The sequence below is a fragment of the Elephantulus edwardii genome, unplaced genomic scaffold (assembly GCF_000299155.1).
Source record: "Elephantulus edwardii isolate Elephantulus edwardi_28Jun2011 unplaced genomic scaffold, EleEdw1.0 scaffold00038, whole genome shotgun sequence".
In the NCBI taxonomy this organism is placed as follows: Eukaryota; Metazoa; Chordata; class Mammalia; order Macroscelidea; family Macroscelididae; genus Elephantulus; species Elephantulus edwardii.
Window position 1 is genome coordinate 7,543,840 of NW_006399788.1, and position 18,671 is coordinate 7,562,510.

The window sequence follows — 18,671 nt, forward strand, 5'->3', positions numbered from 1 at the left end:
TCCAGTGAATACCACTATCATTCAGATATATGCACCAACAACCAGAGCCAAAGAAGAAGAAATAGATGATTTCTACCAACTCTTACAGTCAGAGATAGATCGAACATGCAGTCACTGATAATAACAGGCGACTGGAACGCAAAAGTTGGGAACAGGGAAGAAGAATCAGTAGCTGGAAAACATGGACTTGGTGACCATAGATAGTTGGGTCTATTTCTGGATTCTCAGTTCTGTCCTATTGGTCTATGTGCCTGTTATTTGTACTAGTACCATGCTGTTTTGGTTACTACTGCTGTGTAGGAGGTTCTGAGGTCAGGGAGAGTTATGCTTCTCACCTCATTTTTTGTTTCTCAGAAGTGTTTTGCTTATTCAGGATCACTTGCCTCTCCAAATAAATTTGACAATTTTTCTTTCAATCTTCTCCCCCCTCAATCTTCTTAAAAAATGAATTTGGTATCTGGAGTGGGATTGCATTGAACATGTAGATTGTTTCTGGTAGGACTGTCATTTTCACAATATTGAGTCTTCATGAAAAGGGCACAGTTTCCCATTTCTTTAGATCTTTTATTGTGTCTTGCAGAAATGCTCTGTAGTTTTCTTTGAATAGGGCTTTGGAATTGACTTTTAATAAAACTAATCATCAATTATGATTGTCAGAAAACATCTAAGAATAGGAGGTGTATCTATAATGTTGGCAAAATTTGTATCAAACATGAGCCAGTATCACTCTTCATAGGCTTTCTCAACAAAGTCTAAATTCCTCTTTCTCTCAGCACAATGAATATTATTCCAAGAGTTATAGTTTATTAAGAAGACATGAAACAAAAATTACTTGACTTATAATAATATAAATGTAATGGCAAATAGTATTTTCAACTATAATAAAAATACTGGATATTGAAGCTATCTCAATTTTCTTAAGGTTACTTTTATACACATAGAGAGCAAAGAATTTTTAGACATTATCTATCAACAAGTGACTGGTAGACAAGTTGGGGAGGCTTTTAAAATTAGCTGAATGCTTTTCTATAATATTTAACAAAGAATATTCATTAGCCTATTTTGAAAATGTCAAAATGTCAACATTGGTTAATCAAGCATTAGATTATTGGTCATTAGCTTTTCCTTTTCATATCCTCTTTAATTTATTTTTAAAATGTGGTACAGATGTAAACAAGGTAAGAAATCAGAAGTTGAAAAGAGATCACTGTCTTAGTGAACATTTAACATTGGATAAAGAAGGGGTCAAAAGCACAGGGAAATAGGCGAATCAGTTGCTAAACACATTAGAAACAAGATGAGTTAGCTAGCTAGTAGAATCAGGGTATCTCCCCAATTACTATCAAATAACAAAATAAATTCCCCTGAGATGATGCTGCTGTAGCAGCACTAATTAACTAAGACACTGAAAAAGTGAGAGGAAGCACCAGGAAACAGGTATACCTGCAATGCAAAGTGTCCACACAGAGCACAATTAAAGAGGATGCCAACATAGTGTAACAGACGTTAACTGACATCACTCAACAATTGTGTAGAAACTGTCAAGCAGTAACCTAACTTGCTGTATAAGCTTTCACCAAAACCTCAAAATGGTATTGATTCTTATGGAAAAAATGTCTTCTGAGAATTACCCAGAAGTTTTAATTCTTTTAAGAAGTCACTACGAACATGATCAGAAATCTTGACAAAGATTCCCTTTCAAGTATGTTCAATAAAACCATTAAATTAAAAGGCCCTACTGACACAAGGATGGCTTCTACATCTCCTTCAAATATACAGTGGTATAACTCATATTCAATAACTCAACAAATGTCAGTGCCCACTGTTCTGGTTCTGGGGAAATCACGAGAACAAGTTAGGCAGCAGAAATGGACAATGCCATATCAGGGTCAGCAAGTCTGCCCCTTTTAAGGTCCCTTATCCTTCTGATGCCAACACGTCCCAAAGACATAGGACACTTCCTTTTTCTCTCTGCTAAGACTACTGAGCACACAGGAACAGGGTCATTCACTGTCTTCACGACTCACCTGAAGAGGCTGTGTTTCTCCTGGGCTTTGTTCAATGGCACCTGCCTGTTGCTGGCCTTCTGTTTCCAGCTCAGGGCCCAGGGGAATCTGCAATTCCTCATTTCCCAAAGCCTCGTTGAGAGTACTGGTATACACTTCATGCTCTCTTCTGAAGCCGGACAAAATCTAGAGAAGACAAAGAGACCCACTCAGCAGTGCACATGTAAGAGCCCTATGCAGAACCACAGGAAGTTATCCTGCCTTCCTCAGCACCCCCTAGAGTGTCATTCTGGGCCTGCTGCTTTGAGGAAGACCCAGGCCCAAGAAGAAATTAGCTAAGCAAAAACAGGAAGCCTATTTAAAGCAGGCCCAGGCACAAGAAGACACCAGCTAAGCAAAAACAGGAAACTCGTTTAGCAGACTCAACCCCCAGGAGCAGCGACAGGTGAACAGCTCTAACCATATGAAGGAGATAGAGGTTCAGCAATAAGTAACAGAAAAAGTGGCCCAGCAGCTGAGGGTTGGCTGCCCAGTAACCAAATGAGGGAATTTAACCTATGACCTTTCTCCCTGTGTACCTAACTGACTTAACGCCTTTATGTCCAAAAGGTTTAACTATTCAATCATAATGTATGCAAAACCTAGACCATAGAAAAGAGACCCCTACCACTACCTTGTAAGCCTATATGAGAGAACACTTTGCATTTGGGGAGCCTGACCCTTGAGAGGTTGTGTGGTCTCTGTCAGTGCTTCTCATGGACAATAAAGTCTTTCTTGCTTTACCATAAGAACTTGTAGCACTGTTTCTTCCCCTCCAGGAGGTCGAATTTCTGCAACAGCTTCACTAGCATCCTATGGCGTGGCTGAAGGCATGTTTACCTCTTTGACTGACACATGTTATTCCCTGCCTCCTGGATGTGTCACCTTACAATCAACCAGAACCACCAGGCAATGCTAGAGGGCTGGTGGAGGGGAGAACACCAGGGGAGTCAGTCCATCTGGGACTTTGTAGGAGGAAGAACCAGCTCTGAAAGTGGAAGCCATCAGCAAAGGGATATGCCAACTTACTCTGTTCTTGATTCTGGAGATGAATATATCATCTGGAAGAGAAGGATCATTTCTTTTAGCAAGTAGGGAGGGAAGGCACCACTTTGTAGCTACAACCTCCCCCCACCCTAAGGCAGGACAGGCCTTCTGGGCTTCACACAGGGACTCAGACTCTGAATGAAGAGCTCCACACATTCAGGACATGAGAAGGATAAGCATGGGCTATTTCTAATTCTGGGGGGTTCTCAAGCAGGACAAAGTGAGGAACATAAAGACTTCTGACTGAAGGCTACTCTGCCCTGGTGGAGCCCTTAAAAGTGGAGATAAAGGTCCTGCAGTGCTGGACACAAAGAGCTGAGAGGGTTAACAGGTGATGAGGGGGATGAGTGTGACTGAGGGTCTTATGTAATCCTGGGTGGATAAAGGGGAAATGCCAACAAAACATGTCCTAGCACCCACCCTCTCCATCAATTCCATCATGCCTCATTCTGAACAAAGGCGCCAAGAGGAAAATAGTAGAAGCAACACAGTAAGGAGGACCACCCTGACAACTATGCTTACAGTGAGAAGGTGGTTCACAGAGAATGGCCCATCTTCCTCCCATGACCGCTCACCTTTACAACTGCAGCTCCAAAAACCCATCACTACCAATACAATCAATGCAATTATCGGGACTACAATCTTCCAAATGTTTTCAGAGTGTGCAGTGGGAGAAGGACTAGTGCCCAGGCTGGTGGACACTGGCTTTCCAGAAACTGTAGTTTCCTCATGGGTTCTGGTCCCTGTGCCTCCAGGGACACACTTCAAGTCATGCCAGGAAGTACAGGGGCTTGCCTGAACTTTCCCGATGGGGCACCTGGGAACCGACACAAATAGAAACAAAATTATCAGAGAGGCCTGAAAAAAAAGAAAGGAGTACCTTTCCCTTCCCAGTGTTCTCTGATAAAATGTTGGAAGAACCTGGTTCTGTAATATTTAAGGGTGAAGGTCCCTTTCATCTTCTTCTTGGGGTGATGAGAAAGTCCTGAGCATGCATAGTCCATACCCTGGGGTTCCCCTCACAGGCTTCAGAGCTGCCTGGTTCAGGCATGGCCTAGTCTGTGAGCCCATGTAGTGGCGGCCAATGGTAGAGGGATTTCACTCCAGACGCAGTGTCAGGAAGGGCAGTGGGCCACTGGTTGAGACACCTCCTCCAACAACCCATCCTCCCTAACTTTTCACCCCACCCCTTCTCCTAGCAGTGTCCTACTCTGTGGCAGACACTACAAGGTAAAGGAAATCCTGACATTTCAAACTCCAGAATAGGCAAAAGACAGGAGCTATCTATAGAAATGCTGAGGGTGAAGCAGGCTGATTCAGCTCAGCTTTTTCTGTGAAGCTTGAAAGAGGAACACATGACCTGTCTTATTACTTTGGGGGGCCATGAGCCACCTGCCCTCATGGGTCACTTTCTCCAAAACAAAGAAATAAAAATTTTATGAGGTATTGCTATAGCTGTTACTCTCACTGCCGTTAAGTTGGAACTGACTCAGTGGGTGTTCAGAAGCAACACATCATACAGCAGAAGACTGCCTACTAACTTTATTCCAAAAAAGCCACTGGTGGATTCAAATTGCGAGAGAGGCATCAACTTTGAGTTAGCAGTGCAAATCCCTACAAACTATACCACCAGAGCTCCTCTTGTTTTTATATCATGAGTATAATCTAAGACTGACTATATTTTCTTTCTCCCTTTCATGAAGTATGGAATCTGCATGGGCTCTGAAAGTATGGTGAGTTCTAAGGACTGACTCACGTATCCAGTGGAGAGCTGGCCTGGCTCAGGGGGGTAAGGGAAGGGATGGCAGCAGGGTCAATGTAGAATATGCAGGTGGGTGAGGAAGGGTCAGGTGGGCTTAGAAGAACCATGGCCCTAGGGAAGCCCTGTGGGGGCAGGAGGGGATTGGATGGAGGCAGGGCAGAAAAGAAGGGTTTAAGGAGCCTTCTGCCCAGTGTCTCACCCAACGGTGCACTTCTGGCAGTGCTCAGGGGAATTTTCTTCTATGTAAGTGCCCTTTTTGCACTGACATTTTCGGTCACTGGTGAGGTTGCAGGAATGAATTTCTTCTTGCTCTGGAGACAAAGCACAAAGATTATCAGTTTATACAGAACAACATGTGTCTCTGGCTTGCCTTTAAATACCCAAACTCCACCTCGCTCAGTCAAACCTAGTTCACCATGGGGATTTCAGGGCCAGTTTCTGCAGCCACAGACAAGGGACACAGAAAACACAGCCACCACTCAATGGTCAGCTAAGTCAGAAAAAGGAATGGAACAGGATTCATTATTTAAGGCATGAGGTTAAGGAGCTAAAAACTTTTAGGGTCTATATTCAAGTGTACAGGTAATAAGTGAGGGTCCCTGGCTGGAGTGAGGAGGGAGGAGGGAGGGGTTTCAGGGAGCCACAGCTGAGAGGATGAGTGCCTGGCCGTGAGCATACAAGGCCAAGAGGATACTGGGCTATGGCAGGACCTGGATCTGCAGTTTCAAAGCAAGTACTTTCCCCCGCCTACCCTTCCTTATATTTTACGAATACTGTCTTCCCTATAGTATAATTACAAAAGATAATTCTTAGTACAGAGTATTATCCCATCATTTCCTACTGATAGTTCAAGAGGGTTTTCTCTACAAATGGTATTGTTGTTGTGTGTACTACAAGAGTCGGAATTGACCCACAGTTGACCCTCTGGCAGGTTTTCAGAGGCAGTTAATCGCACGGGAAGAGATTGCCCATCCTTCTCTTGAGAAATAGCTGGTGGTGTCGTGTGCCTTCAAGACTGCAGCACAGCTTCTTGCCATTAGGCCAACTAGAGATTATGAAATTAATTTTTTACTTTATGTCGCATCATTGACTCAAAACCATGATTATGTTGTCGATTATAATGAAGGCCAATATGGAACTGGATGGTAGGTTTTCTGACACCACACTGGCTATGACTGTTACCTTGTCATCCTGTACCCTACCCTTGGGTCCTGAGTCCATACATTCAGTACCTGGTTTACAAATACTACACAGGGCACACGAACTGCTGTTTTCCTTATAATAATGGGTGGGATTTCCTTCAGTGGAGCACCGGGAACATTCTTCAGCACGTGTGGCAGGGAAGTCTGGGAAAGGAGAGAAAAGCTGCTGAATGAATGCTGACAGGTTTGCCACAAGCCAGGAAGTAGGAGGAGGAGGGCTCGCTTTAGACGATCCCTGGAATCTAAAGAGAAATTTTGCTCTAGGCAGGACTCATTCAGCTTCACTGATTGTTAATTGCCACAGTTGACGGAGAGACTAACAGAAACACAAGAGTCACAAAAAAAGTTCTAATTTTATACTAGTTGCATTAAAAGAGTAAAAAGGACTGGTTAAATTCATGTTAATAATGTACTTTACTTAACCTAATATATCTAAAAAATTATTTGGTTATCCTTCTAACATACAATAAATATAAGAGTTGATAGATTTTACTTTTTATGCTAGTGTTAGAATCTGCTGTGTATTTTTAAGTTACATCTTACTCCAATTCAGATTAACTATACAGTTAACTTAAACAACTCAGGGGTGAGAGGCACTGACTTCCCACTCAGTTGATCCTTGAACAAAGTGGGTTTGAGGTACACAGTATGCAGTGTAGAGGCATTTTCTTAAACTGCCGTGGGATGCTAATCACTAATCATCTTGTGAGCATCATCTTTCCCTGGAGTGATGAACTGCTCATAGGCAGAGTAACACATGAGCTCAGCACTCTACCAATAGGAAAACAATCCACTGATAAGTAGGGCTGTGCAGTTCAAAACCCTGCTGGTCAGAGGCCAACTGTGTATCAAAATGCTCAGAAGCCATATGTACCCAATGACTACTGCACTGGACAACAGTCCAAGCCTACTCTTTAGTCTCAATAAGCTGAGAGTCAGTGAAAGACCTAACAATGAGGGGCAAGCCTCCAAATCAAGATCATGCCATCTGCGGCACCGAATTATGAGAAAATAGGTCCTGCCTATAGGGAGTCAAAGATTATCCAAAGAAAGGTGCCCAAAGTTATACCTGAGAGAAGAACTCAATAAGCTTCTAGCAAGCATGTGTGAGGCGAACGTGATAACCACTACACTACGGAAACCACTCTAGCAAGCATGTGATAGAGTTCATCAGCTGTCCCTGCTCCGCTGCTCATGTCCTGATATTCAATCATCATCTTCACTCTTTGCTCCTTCAAGTAACCTCCATCTCTCCTGATCAACCTCTCCATCTATCCTGATTTTTAGCAATACCAAAAGATACTCTAAAAAACTCAATGTTTTAAAAACATGCTTTATTAACATACTCTGATGGTAGGATTGGAGGAAGACTCATCAAAAACCTGCGTTATAAAGATATGACCATACTTGCTGAAACTGAGGAGGACCTGAAGCATTTGCTGTGGAAGGTCAAGGACTGTAGTCTTCAATATGGATTGAATATTAACATCCATGGAGACAAGGATTCTCACCACTGTGCCAATTGGCAGTACCATCATAGATGGAGAAGAGACTGAAGTTGTCAATACTTTCAGCTCGCTCGGCTCCACAACAAACCTTCTTGGCCCCAGCAGTTAGGAAATCAAAAGATGAATTGTATTAGGTAAATCTGCTGTCAGGGACCTCTCTAAAGTACTAAAGAGCAATGACTTCAGTCTAGAGACAAAGGTGCATCTGACCCATGCCATGGTCTTTGCAATTACTTGCTGTGCATCAGAAAGAGCTGTACAATGACTAAGGATGATGTAAGAATAATTGATGTCTTTGAGTTGTGGTGCCGAAGAAGAGTATTGAAAATATCATGGACTGTCAGGAGAACAAATAGATCTGTCTTGGAGAGAGTGAAACCAAGTTTTTCCTTGGAGGCATGGATTTTTAATCTCCATCTCACATACTTTGGGCACGTTGCCAGGAAGGACCAGGACATCATGCTTGGAGGGATACAGGAAAGAAGAGATAAGATGAACTGACATGGTAACTAGGGCAATGGATTAGGTGTATTGGAGTCAGGGAACTAGCTCAGGATAGGGCTAGGTTCAGAGCTATTGTATACAGGGTCACTATGAGTTCTGAGCAACTCGATGGCAAACAACAACTACTACAGTAACAACATGATGGCACTTTATAACATTAAAAACCCTGCAACTAAGCTTCCGATGCAACTAAGAAGACTGAAAGTATTAACAAATTAATATCCTGATTTTTTCACATTAATAAGAAATCTATTAAAAAATTTATCATTTTAATAATTTTTCATGCATAATCCAGTGGTACTGATTACATTCACAATGTCATGACACCACTGAAACGATTTTTCTAAAATGTTTTCCTCTACAAAAACTCTATATACAAAAATACGTGATATATAAAAAGATTATAAAATATAAGTGAAAATGAATAATCAACAAAGAATACCCTAGATTGGGAACCTCTAAAATTTAAATCCTTAGGTACACCAAAAGATTTTTCCAAAGTGTCAAAAAGGAACTTACAAATGAGAAAGAAGTATTTGGCAAGGACATATCTAATGAAGACTCAGTCTCCAAAATTTACAGGAAAAACTCAACAAGAAAAAGAAAACCAATTCAACTGGGGAAGGGGCTTCTCATTATTGTTATGTACTTTGTTGTTACTCAGAGGCATTAAATCGCACAGAAGGAGACTGCCCATCTTTCTCCCACAGAGCAGTTGGATTTGAACCACATGCCTTCAGGTTCACAGTGCATCTCTTTACCACTAGGGCCACTAGAGCTCCCTGGAAAATGGACAGAAGACGAAAAGATACTTCACTAAAGAAGACATTCAGATGGGCAACAAACCAGTGAAGACATGATCAAGATCATTAGATCACTCCCCTCCCTAGTTGCCATCAGGTTAGCGTCAACTCAAAGATAACTATCCAGTAGTTTTGTTGTTTGTTTGGGGGATTTTTTTTGGTCTCTCTCCCACTAATTTATTGACAAAATTTGAAGACAAATTTGAACAAATTATTTCAATTTCCCCTATCCCCCATTAAATTGTACAACCCTGTGATTTATCTCCCCTCTCCCTGAACATCCACATCCCTCTGCTTCCAGCCTCTCCCACCCTCTTGGCTCCTTATACTCATTCTACAATAATGGTCTTATACAATAGTCCTTGGATGGAGTTAGTTCACTAAGCATAATGCTCTCCAGTCCCTCCCAAGTTAGGTAATCATTTACAAAGTTATTGCTCCTGCATTATCCAGCAGTTTTAGAGGCTGTAAATTACATGGGAAAAGTCTGGTCATCTTTCTTCCATATAGCATCTGGTGAGTCTGAACTATCTACCTTTGGAGGGGGACACCATGTTTGAAAAGATCGGTGAAAGAGGGGAAGATCCTCAATGAGATGGATTGATACAATGTCTGTGACAAAGGGCTCAAGTGTGTGGGGGATGGTATGGATGGCGCAGGACAGGGCAGGGTTCAGATCTAGGAGTTGTACTGAACTTGATGGCACTTCACCACCACCACCACAACATCCTTTGATTGGCAGTCAAACTCTTTACCCACTAGGCCACCAGTGTTCCCTCATTAGGATCTTCCTCTCCAGTGCTGACCCTCTACCCTTCCAAGCATGATATCCTTCTCCAAGGACTGGTTCCTCCTGGCAACATACCCAAAGTATTTCAGATGGAGCTTCAAAATCCTTCCCTCTAAGGGAAACCTGGTTTCACCATCTCCAGGACAGACCTCTTTGTTCTATTAGCAGTCCATGGTATGTTCAATACTTTTCTCCAGCACCACAACTCAAAGGCATAGATTATTCTTCTGTTATCCTTAGTCACTGTCCCCTCTCAGATGCACAGTAAGCAACTGAGAAGGCCATGACTTGGATAAGGAGCACCTTGGTCTCTACAATTACACTGTTGCTCTTTAGTATTCTGGAGAGGTCCTTGACAGCAGATTTTCCCAATGCAACTTGTCTTTTGATTTCCTGACTGCTGGTGGTTTCCTAACTATGGATGTCAGCAAGATGAAATCATTAACCACCTCAATCTTTTGTCTAGCATTCTCCACAATGCTGCCTTTTGGCTCAGTGGTGAGGATTTTTTCTTCTTGATATTGAGATGCAATCCATATTGAAAGCTACAGTCCTTGACCTTCTATAGCAAATGCTTCAATTTCTCCCCAGTTTCGATGAGCAAGGCTGTGTTGTCAGCATAGCACAGATTGTTTTTTTTCTATATTTTATTAATTTTCATAAACATTTACAGAGATTTTGGGTTTCCATTCATTCCTTGTTGCACTATTCTCTCTACCCTCCTCCCAGTTTGTTCTTGTCCAAAAGCATAGCACAGATTGTTGATGAGCTTTCCTACTAATGCTACATTCTTCTTCAGAAAGTCCAGCTTCCTGAATGATCCGTTCAGCATACAGTTTGAAAAGGTATGGAGATAAGACACATCCCTGACACACTCCTTGCTTGATTTTGAACCATGCAGTGTTTCCTTGCTCTGTTCAGATGACAGCTTCCCAGTCCAGGTATAGGTTTCACATAAATATAAACAAGTTTTCTGGGATTCCCATTCTTCTCAATGTTAGTTATGATTTGTTGTAATCCACAGTCTAATACCTTTGCACAGCTGATAAAACAGAAACAGTCATCTTTCTGGTACTCTCTGCTTTCAGCCAAGATCCACCTGATAACAGCAATGTTATTCTGTAATGCCATGGCTTCTTCTAAACCCAGATTGTATTTCTAGCAGTTCTCTGCTAATGTAGTGTTCTAGTAGTTTTGGGATAATCTTAAGCAAGATTTTGCTTGCATGTTATATCAGTGACGTTCTTCAGTAATTTCTACTTTTTGTTGGATCAGCTTTTTTGAGAATGGGAACAAACAGGAATCTCTTCCAGTCATTTGGCACAGTAGCTGTCCTCCAGATTTCTTGACACAACCTGGTAAGTTCATCCAGGGCTACATCTGTTTGTTGAAATAAGTCAATTCCATAAAATCCGGGGGCTTTAATTTTTTCTAATTCCTTCACAGCAGCCTGAACTTCCTTTACCACTATTTATTCTTGATCATTCTCTACTTCTTGAAACGGTTCTGTGTCAGTGTGCTCCATGCTCAAAACGGCTTTCCTAGCCACTGATTTTGACTTTGTAGAATGGATGGGAATATGCTTACAGGGCATGTTAGCCTAGCCAAAGGGCCCTGGTTATTCTCACAAATCCACAAGGGTATTAACTAGTCTTGCCATTAAATAGAGCAGATCCATAAACCTCACTATCAGTAAAGAAGCAAGAGAATGTAATGCATCCTTCAAAACTAAAAATTCTTGCATCATGCAGACTACGGTCTATGGGAACAAAAGCCACAGCAGCCACAGTGGAGAGCCAGAGAACTGACAAGAGACAGGTTGGATCTTGGGACTGTCGTGCTATTGAACCAGAGCTAAATGCCTTTTGCCCAAGTTTGTTGGAGGACTGTTGGGGGGAAACCCAGTATTAGCAGGACTGAGAACTTTTTAACACTAGCCTAAAGCCATGACGCTCAAGGGTGAGGTGCCTGTGAGCACATTTCAGAAGCTATCCTGACTGTTGCTGTTGTTATGTGCCATCAAGTCGCTTGCGACTCATAGCGACCTTACTCTGCTACTAATCTGAATCACAGCCTCTGACTTTAAAATATGGTTCTGTGTGGTCTGTGAGCTATCACAGACCCAGTAAAGCAGTAAGACTGGAAGTAGAAAATGGTGCAGGAACACTGGGGACATATCTGACCTCATGGGAACGGATTTTGTGTTTTTGATCTTGTTGACAGTGACAGTTCTCCTTTGTGAAGGTGGCAAAGGTCAGACATTGCCATCCCCACATGGCCCTTGCTCTTTTTATAGCTAATTATTTTTGGTTCAGTGACTCTGTGTATTCCTTCCATCTTCTTTGACCACAGGTAGAACCCATCAGAAGCTCTGAGGGAGAAAGACAGGCAATCTCCTTCTGTATGATTCTTAAACTGTGAAAACCCACTAGAGGGTCAGTTACGAGTCAGTTCCAACTTGTGATTTCCGTGGGTTTGTGATTCTATCCCACTGGTCTATGTGTCTGTCACTGTACTAGGACCATTCTGTCTTGAATACTATGGCTATTTTTTTAGAGCAGGGAATAGGATGTCTCCTACCCTGTTTTTCTTTTTGCAGTATATCTGGAAATTGCCTTTTCCACCTCCTTGAAGGATGTCATCAGTATCTGTACTGGAATTGCATTGAACTTGTAGACTGTTTGTAGCAGAATTGTAATTTTCATATTGCATCTTCCTCTCCATGAAAATAGTATATTCTCCCACTTTATCTAGATCTCTTTTTGTTTCTTGTAGTAGTACTTCATAATTTTTTTTGTATAGTATAGATCTTTCATTCTCTAGTTAGATTTATTTCTAAGTATTTCATCTCCTGCATGACTATTACAACTGGTATTCTTTTTCTTGTCTCCTGTTCTATGTTCTCCTTGCTATTGCAGAGAAATGTGATTTTTTTTACCTTTAGCTTCTACATTGCTGAATTGGCCTACAACAACAATTTTCCTATTCATTCTTTAAGGTTTTCTGAGTTCACAGTCATAACATCCATATCTAAAGTTTTACTTACACTTTGCCAATTTGGATATTACTTATTTCCTTCTCTTATCTTACTGGTCTTGCTAGGATTTCCAATACAATACTCAGTAAGAATGGTGGTAGTAGGTATCTTTGCCTGCTCCCTGATATCAAGGGGAATAACTTTAATGTCTCTCAATGAAGATGTTGGCAACTGGTTTAGAATATATGCTCTTAATCATTTTGAGGAAATTCCCCTCTACTCCTATTTTTTTTTGGGTAGTATCAGGAAAGTGTTGGATTTTTTCAAAAGTCTTTTCTGCATCAATTGAGCTGATCACGTTGTTCTTTTTTAAATAATGAGTAACGCTGTTTTTCTTAAGTTGAATCATCCTTACATGCCTATTATGAATCACATCTAGTGCTAATGTATTACTCTTCTGACACGCTGTTGGCTTCTATTGGCTAGGATTTTATTAAAGATTTTTTAGTCCATGTTCATGAAAGATATTGGTATATTCTTTTTAGTGGTGTCTTTACCTACGTTTTGTATCTCTGTTATTATGTTTGCCTCATTGGTGACAGTTCTCTGAATTTAAGGTAAAATTTGCTAGTTAAATCTCTGATCTAGGGCTTTTGTTTGTTTTGGGGGTTTTAAAATCATTTTTAAAATTAATTTTAATGAAAATTTACAGAAACTTTGGATTTCCACTCATTCATCGTTGCACTTTTCTCCCTGCTCACCCTTCCCCACCCCCAAACTGGGAAGTTTTTTACGGTCTGCTTTTGGTCTTCTGTAACAGATCTGTTCAAGTATTTCACTTCTGTGTCAATCTGGGTTCAATTAAGTGTCCATTTCTACTATGTTTTCATCTTTTTAGAGTATAGATTTTCATAATATTATATTATTATTCTTTTTATTTTTATTGTCTTTGTTGTGATGTTGTTCATTTAATTTTTTTATTCTATTTGTGTTTTTCCTTAGGTTGCCAGTGGTCTGCTGATTTTAATGACCCTTTTGAAGAAACAACTCTTAGTCTTGTCAACAGTTCCAACTGACTTTCTGCTCCATACATTTGGGCTGTACCCTCTCTAAAACCTATTTGTTTGTTCTTTTGGCTGTCCATTGGATGTCCAGTGCTCTTCTCCAACACCACAGCTCAAAGGTATCATTTCTTCTGTCATCCTATTCACTGTCCAGCTTTCAGATGCATAGCAAGTGATTAGAAAGATCACGGCTTGAATCAGACACACCTTAGTCCCCAAACTGACCTCATTAACTCCTCAATAATTTGGAGAAGTCCCTAACTAAAGATTCCCCCAGTGCAATGTCTCTTTATTTCCAGACTGCTGGTATCAAAGGTGTTAATTACAGATCCAAGCAAGGTGAAGTTGTGGATAGTTTCAATCTCTTCTTCATCCATCATGATGTTGTGCATCAGTCAAGTGGTAAAAATTTTTGTTTTCTTGACATTAAGACACAATCCATACAGAAAGGCTGTATTCTTTGATCTTCCACCAACAAGTACTTTAAATTCTCCTTACTTTCAGCAAGCACGTTTGTACTATTTGCATAACACAGGTTAATGATTAGTCTCCCTCCAATCCTGATGCCACATTCCTCTTCATAGAGTCTAGTTTTTTGAGTAATTTGCTCAGCATACAGATTAAATAGGTATGGAGAGAATACAATGCTGATGCACTCTTCTTAATTTTAAACTATGCAGTGTTCATCAGCTCTGCTTGCACAAGAGCCTCCTGTTCCAGATGAAGGTTTCACATGAGCACTATTAGGTGTTCTGGAATTCCCATTCTTCTCAGTGTCAGCAACAACTTGTTATGATCCACACAAATGCACAAAATCCGAGAAATTGATGGGATACCAACTGAGTTGTTTCAATTAACAGATGCAGCCTTGGATGCACTTAACAGTCTATGCCAGGAAATTTGGAGGACAGCTGTATGGACAATAAATGGGAAGAGGTCCATATATGTTCCCATTCCCAAGAAAGGTAAGCCAACTGAATGTGGATACTATCAAGCAATATCATTAATATCACCCACAAGCAAATACTGCTGAAAATAATTAAAAAATGGCTAGAACAGTACATAGATAGGAACTGCCATGGCACCAAGGACACCATTGCTGAGTCAGATGGCTCCTGGCTGAAAAAAAAAGGACACCAGAAAATATAAAATAAAATAAAATAAGAAAAAATATCTATCTGGGCTTTATTGACTATGCAAAGGCATTTGACTGTGTGGATGATAACAAGTTCCATTAGCCTATGTGTCTGTCATTGTACCAGTACCATGCTGTTTTGGTTATTACAGCTGAGCAGTAGGTTTTGACATTAGGGATTGCGATGCCTCCCATTTCATTTCTGTTTTTCAGAAGTGCTTTGCTTATTCGAGGTCTCTTTCCTTTCCAGACAAATTTGTCAATTCCTTTTTTACATCTTTGAAAAACTAAGCTGGTATTTGTATTGGGATTGCATTAAACATGCAGATTTTGGCACTATGATTATTTTCACTATGTTGAGTCTTCCTATCCATGAACAGAGAAAGGGAAAACTTCACCATTTATTTAGATCTCTTATTGTTTCTAGCAGTTGTGTTTATACCTTTTTGTATAAAGGTCTTTAGTGCCTCTATTTTGTTAGGTTTATTCCCAAGTAGTTCAATTTGTGGGTGACTATTCTAAATGGTATTGCTTCCTTAAGTTTCCTTTTCTGTACTTTGTTACTGCAGAGGAGTCCAACTGATTTTTTTTTATATTGATCATACAGTCATTGCACTGAATTGGTTTATGATGTCTAAATTTTTTGTTGAGGTTTTTATGGAGGGGATTATCTGTGTGCACTATCATCTTGCCTACATACAGCAACAGTTTTATCATCTTTTTATTGATCTGGATGCCTCTTATTTCCTTATTTGGTTGTACTGCCCAAACAAGTACTTCCAATGCAATATTGAACAGAAATGATAATAATAGGCATCCTTGTCTGGCCCCCTCTGTTCACAAAGGGAATGTCTTTAGTCTTGATCCTCTGAGAATGATGCTGTTTTGTGTAAATACTTTTCACTATGTTAAGGAAATTCCCTTCTACCCCTATTTTGTTAAATATTTTGATCAGGAAGGTTGCTAGACTTTGTCAAAGGCCTTTTCTGCATCAATTGATAGGATCATGTGGCTCTTGTTCTTTGCTTTGTTAATGTGATGAGTTTTTTTTTTTTAATGTTGAACCATCCTTGTATCCCTATTATGCATCCCACTTGATCATGATGAATTATTGTTTTATATATTGTAGGATTCTACTGGCCAGGATTTAGTTAAGAACCAGCTCCTGGTCTTGTTAATAGTTTCAATTGTTTTTCTGTTTCCTATCCCACTGAATTAAGATCTTTTCCATATAATTTCCTTTCTTCTACAGGCTGTGAGGTTAGATTGTTGTTCTTTTTCTATTTAATGGAGGTATTAAGTTACATGATTAATTTTGCTTGTTTTTTATGTGTTTCACTATTGCTATGAACAGCCCTCTGAGATCTGCTTTGGCTGTATCACAGAAGTTTTGGTAATCTGAGTTTAGATTTCAATTTGTTTCGTGAAAAAAAAAAATTTAAAGAAATAATTTTTATTTTTTTTTCTATAATTATATTTTATTCATTTTCATAAACATTTACAGAGATTTTGGGTTTCCATTCATTCATTGTTGCACTATTCTCTCTACCCTCCTCCCAGTTTGTTTTTGTCCAAATGCCACAGTGCTTGTCAAAGCCAGTTCTGATTAATCTTCTTTGTCAGTAGAAATTTTTATTTTATGTTGGTTTGCTTACAAAGTTCATGCATTTTTTTTACTGACCCCTCCCTCTAACCATCAAATTGTTCAACCTTAATGATTATGCCCCTGCCCATCCTCACCCCTCTGCTACTACCCTCCCCACCCTTGGATCCTCATACCCATTTTCTAGTTTTCCTTTTATGTCTACAATATTGGTTTTATACAGTATTTGTCTTGATTGGACTGAGTCAGTTAACTTAGCCTAATGCTCTCCAAACCATTCCAAGTTATGTAGTATTTTTTTAATCATTGCTCCTGCATAGCATTCTGTCTTGTAAATGTACCACCATTTCTCAATCTATTCAATTGTAGTTAGACATATGGACTGTTTCCATGTTCTTGTGATGGTGCGTAACATTGCTATAACCACTGGTGTACAAATCTCCACTTATGCCTCAAATAGAACTTTCTTGGGGTCTATCTGTGTTTCATTGATAATGCAAAGGTGTTTGATTGTGTAGATCGTAACCAACTGTGGCTGACTCTGAGAAGAATGGGAATCCCAGAACACTTGATCATTTTAATGAGAAACCCATACTTGGACTAAGAGGTTCTGTCAGGACAGAGCAAGGAAACACTGCGTGGTTCAAAATTGGGAAGGGCATACACCAGGGATGTGTCCTGTCTCCATACCTTTTCAACCTGTATGCTGAACAGATTATCCGGTAGGCTGGGCTCTATGAGGAGAAATGCAGCATCAGGATTGGTGGAAGATCTATCACCAATCTGCAATGTGTAGATGACACAACCCTGCTTGCTGAAACTGAGGAGGACCTAACGCTCTTGCTGCAGAGGGTCAAGGACTGCAGCCTACAATATGGATTGAGGCTCAATGTCAAGAAGACAAAGATTCTCACCACTGGACCAATTGGCAGCATCAGGATGGATGGTAAAGAGACTGAGATTGTACACAGCTTTAGTTTGCTTGGCTCCACAATCAACACTCTTGGCACCAGCAGCCAGGAAATTAAAAGGCGCATTGCCATGGGGAAGTCTGCTGTTAGGGACCGCTCCAAAGTACTGAAGAGCAATGGTGTCTCTCTGGAGACTAAGGTGAGTCTGATACAGGCCAGGGTCTTTGCAATCACTTGTTATGCGTCAGAGAGTTGGACAATGACAAGGGAGGATAGAAGGAGAATTGATGCCTTTGAGCTGTGGTGCTGGAGGAGTATTGAATGTACCATGGACTGCTAAGAAAACAAACAGGTTCATCCTGGAGAGGATTAAATCGGGTTGCTCCTTGGAGGCAAGGATTCTGAGGCTTCGTCTGACATACTCTGGACATGTTGTAAGGAGGGACTGGTCCTTGGAGAGGGGCATCATGCTTGGGAGAGTGGAGGGACAGTGCAGGAGGGGAAGACCCTTATGAGGTGGATTGATTTAGTGGCTGGGGCAATCAGGATGAGTGTATTGGAGACAGTATGACTGGCACAGGACAGAGCAGGGTTTAGGGCTGTTGTTCACAGGGTCACTATGAGTTGTAAGCGACTCGACGGCACATAACAACAACAACAACAACATATTCCAAGCAGTGTAATAGCTATGTTATATGGAATTTCTATGTTCAGCTTTTTGAGGAAATGCCAAACTGCATTCAAGAGTGGTTGGACCACTTTACAGCCCCACCAACAGTATATAAGTGTTCCTTTTTCTCCACATCCTCTCCAAATTTATTACTTGCTGTCCCATTAAACTTTGCCACTGCTACTGGGATAAGATGGCATATCATAATGGTTTTGATTTGCATCTGTCTCACTGCCAGTGGTTTGGAGCATTTTTTTATGTGTCTACTGGCCATCCAAATATGGTCCTCGGTGAAAAGTCTTTCCATGTCTTTTGCCTATTTTGTAACTGGGTTATCAGTCTTTTTTTTTGTGGAGGCCTTGTAGGATTCTGGAAACTTCTGCTATGGGACCCTTATCTGAGATAGTATGCAAAGCACTTTTTCCTAGTCAGTAAGTTTTCTTTTCCATCTGTTGGAAAATGCTTTTATATGCACAACAGGGATTTAATCTTTAGAAAGTTTGATCCGCCCTGCTTGGGATGGGCTGCCCTAGGCCCCCGGCTTGGGGCGAGCCATTGCGGCCCTCTGCCCGGGGCGGGCTGCCCTTGGCCCCCGGCCCCCGGCTCGGGGCGAGCCGTCGCGGCCCTCAGGGTGAGCTCCTCAGTCCCCA

The 18,671-nt window shown here is 40.9% G+C and overlaps 1 protein-coding gene across 1 annotated transcript in view; it reads right to left on the bottom strand.

The window, feature by feature from the left end:
* The window catches only part of TNFRSF10A (tumor necrosis factor receptor superfamily, member 10a), a 63,452-nt gene that overhangs the window by 8,113 nt on the left and 36,668 nt on the right, over positions 1-18,671 (bottom strand). Inside the window, exons 2-4 of the mRNA XM_006884906.1 lie at positions 5,054-5,165; positions 3,702-3,909; positions 2,028-2,192 (exon numbers count right to left, since the gene is read on the bottom strand). Coding sequence (XP_006884968.1) covers positions 2,028-2,192; positions 3,702-3,909; positions 5,054-5,165 — 485 coding nt within the window. The remainder of the gene's footprint in view (positions 1-2,027; positions 2,193-3,701; positions 3,910-5,053; positions 5,166-18,671) is intronic.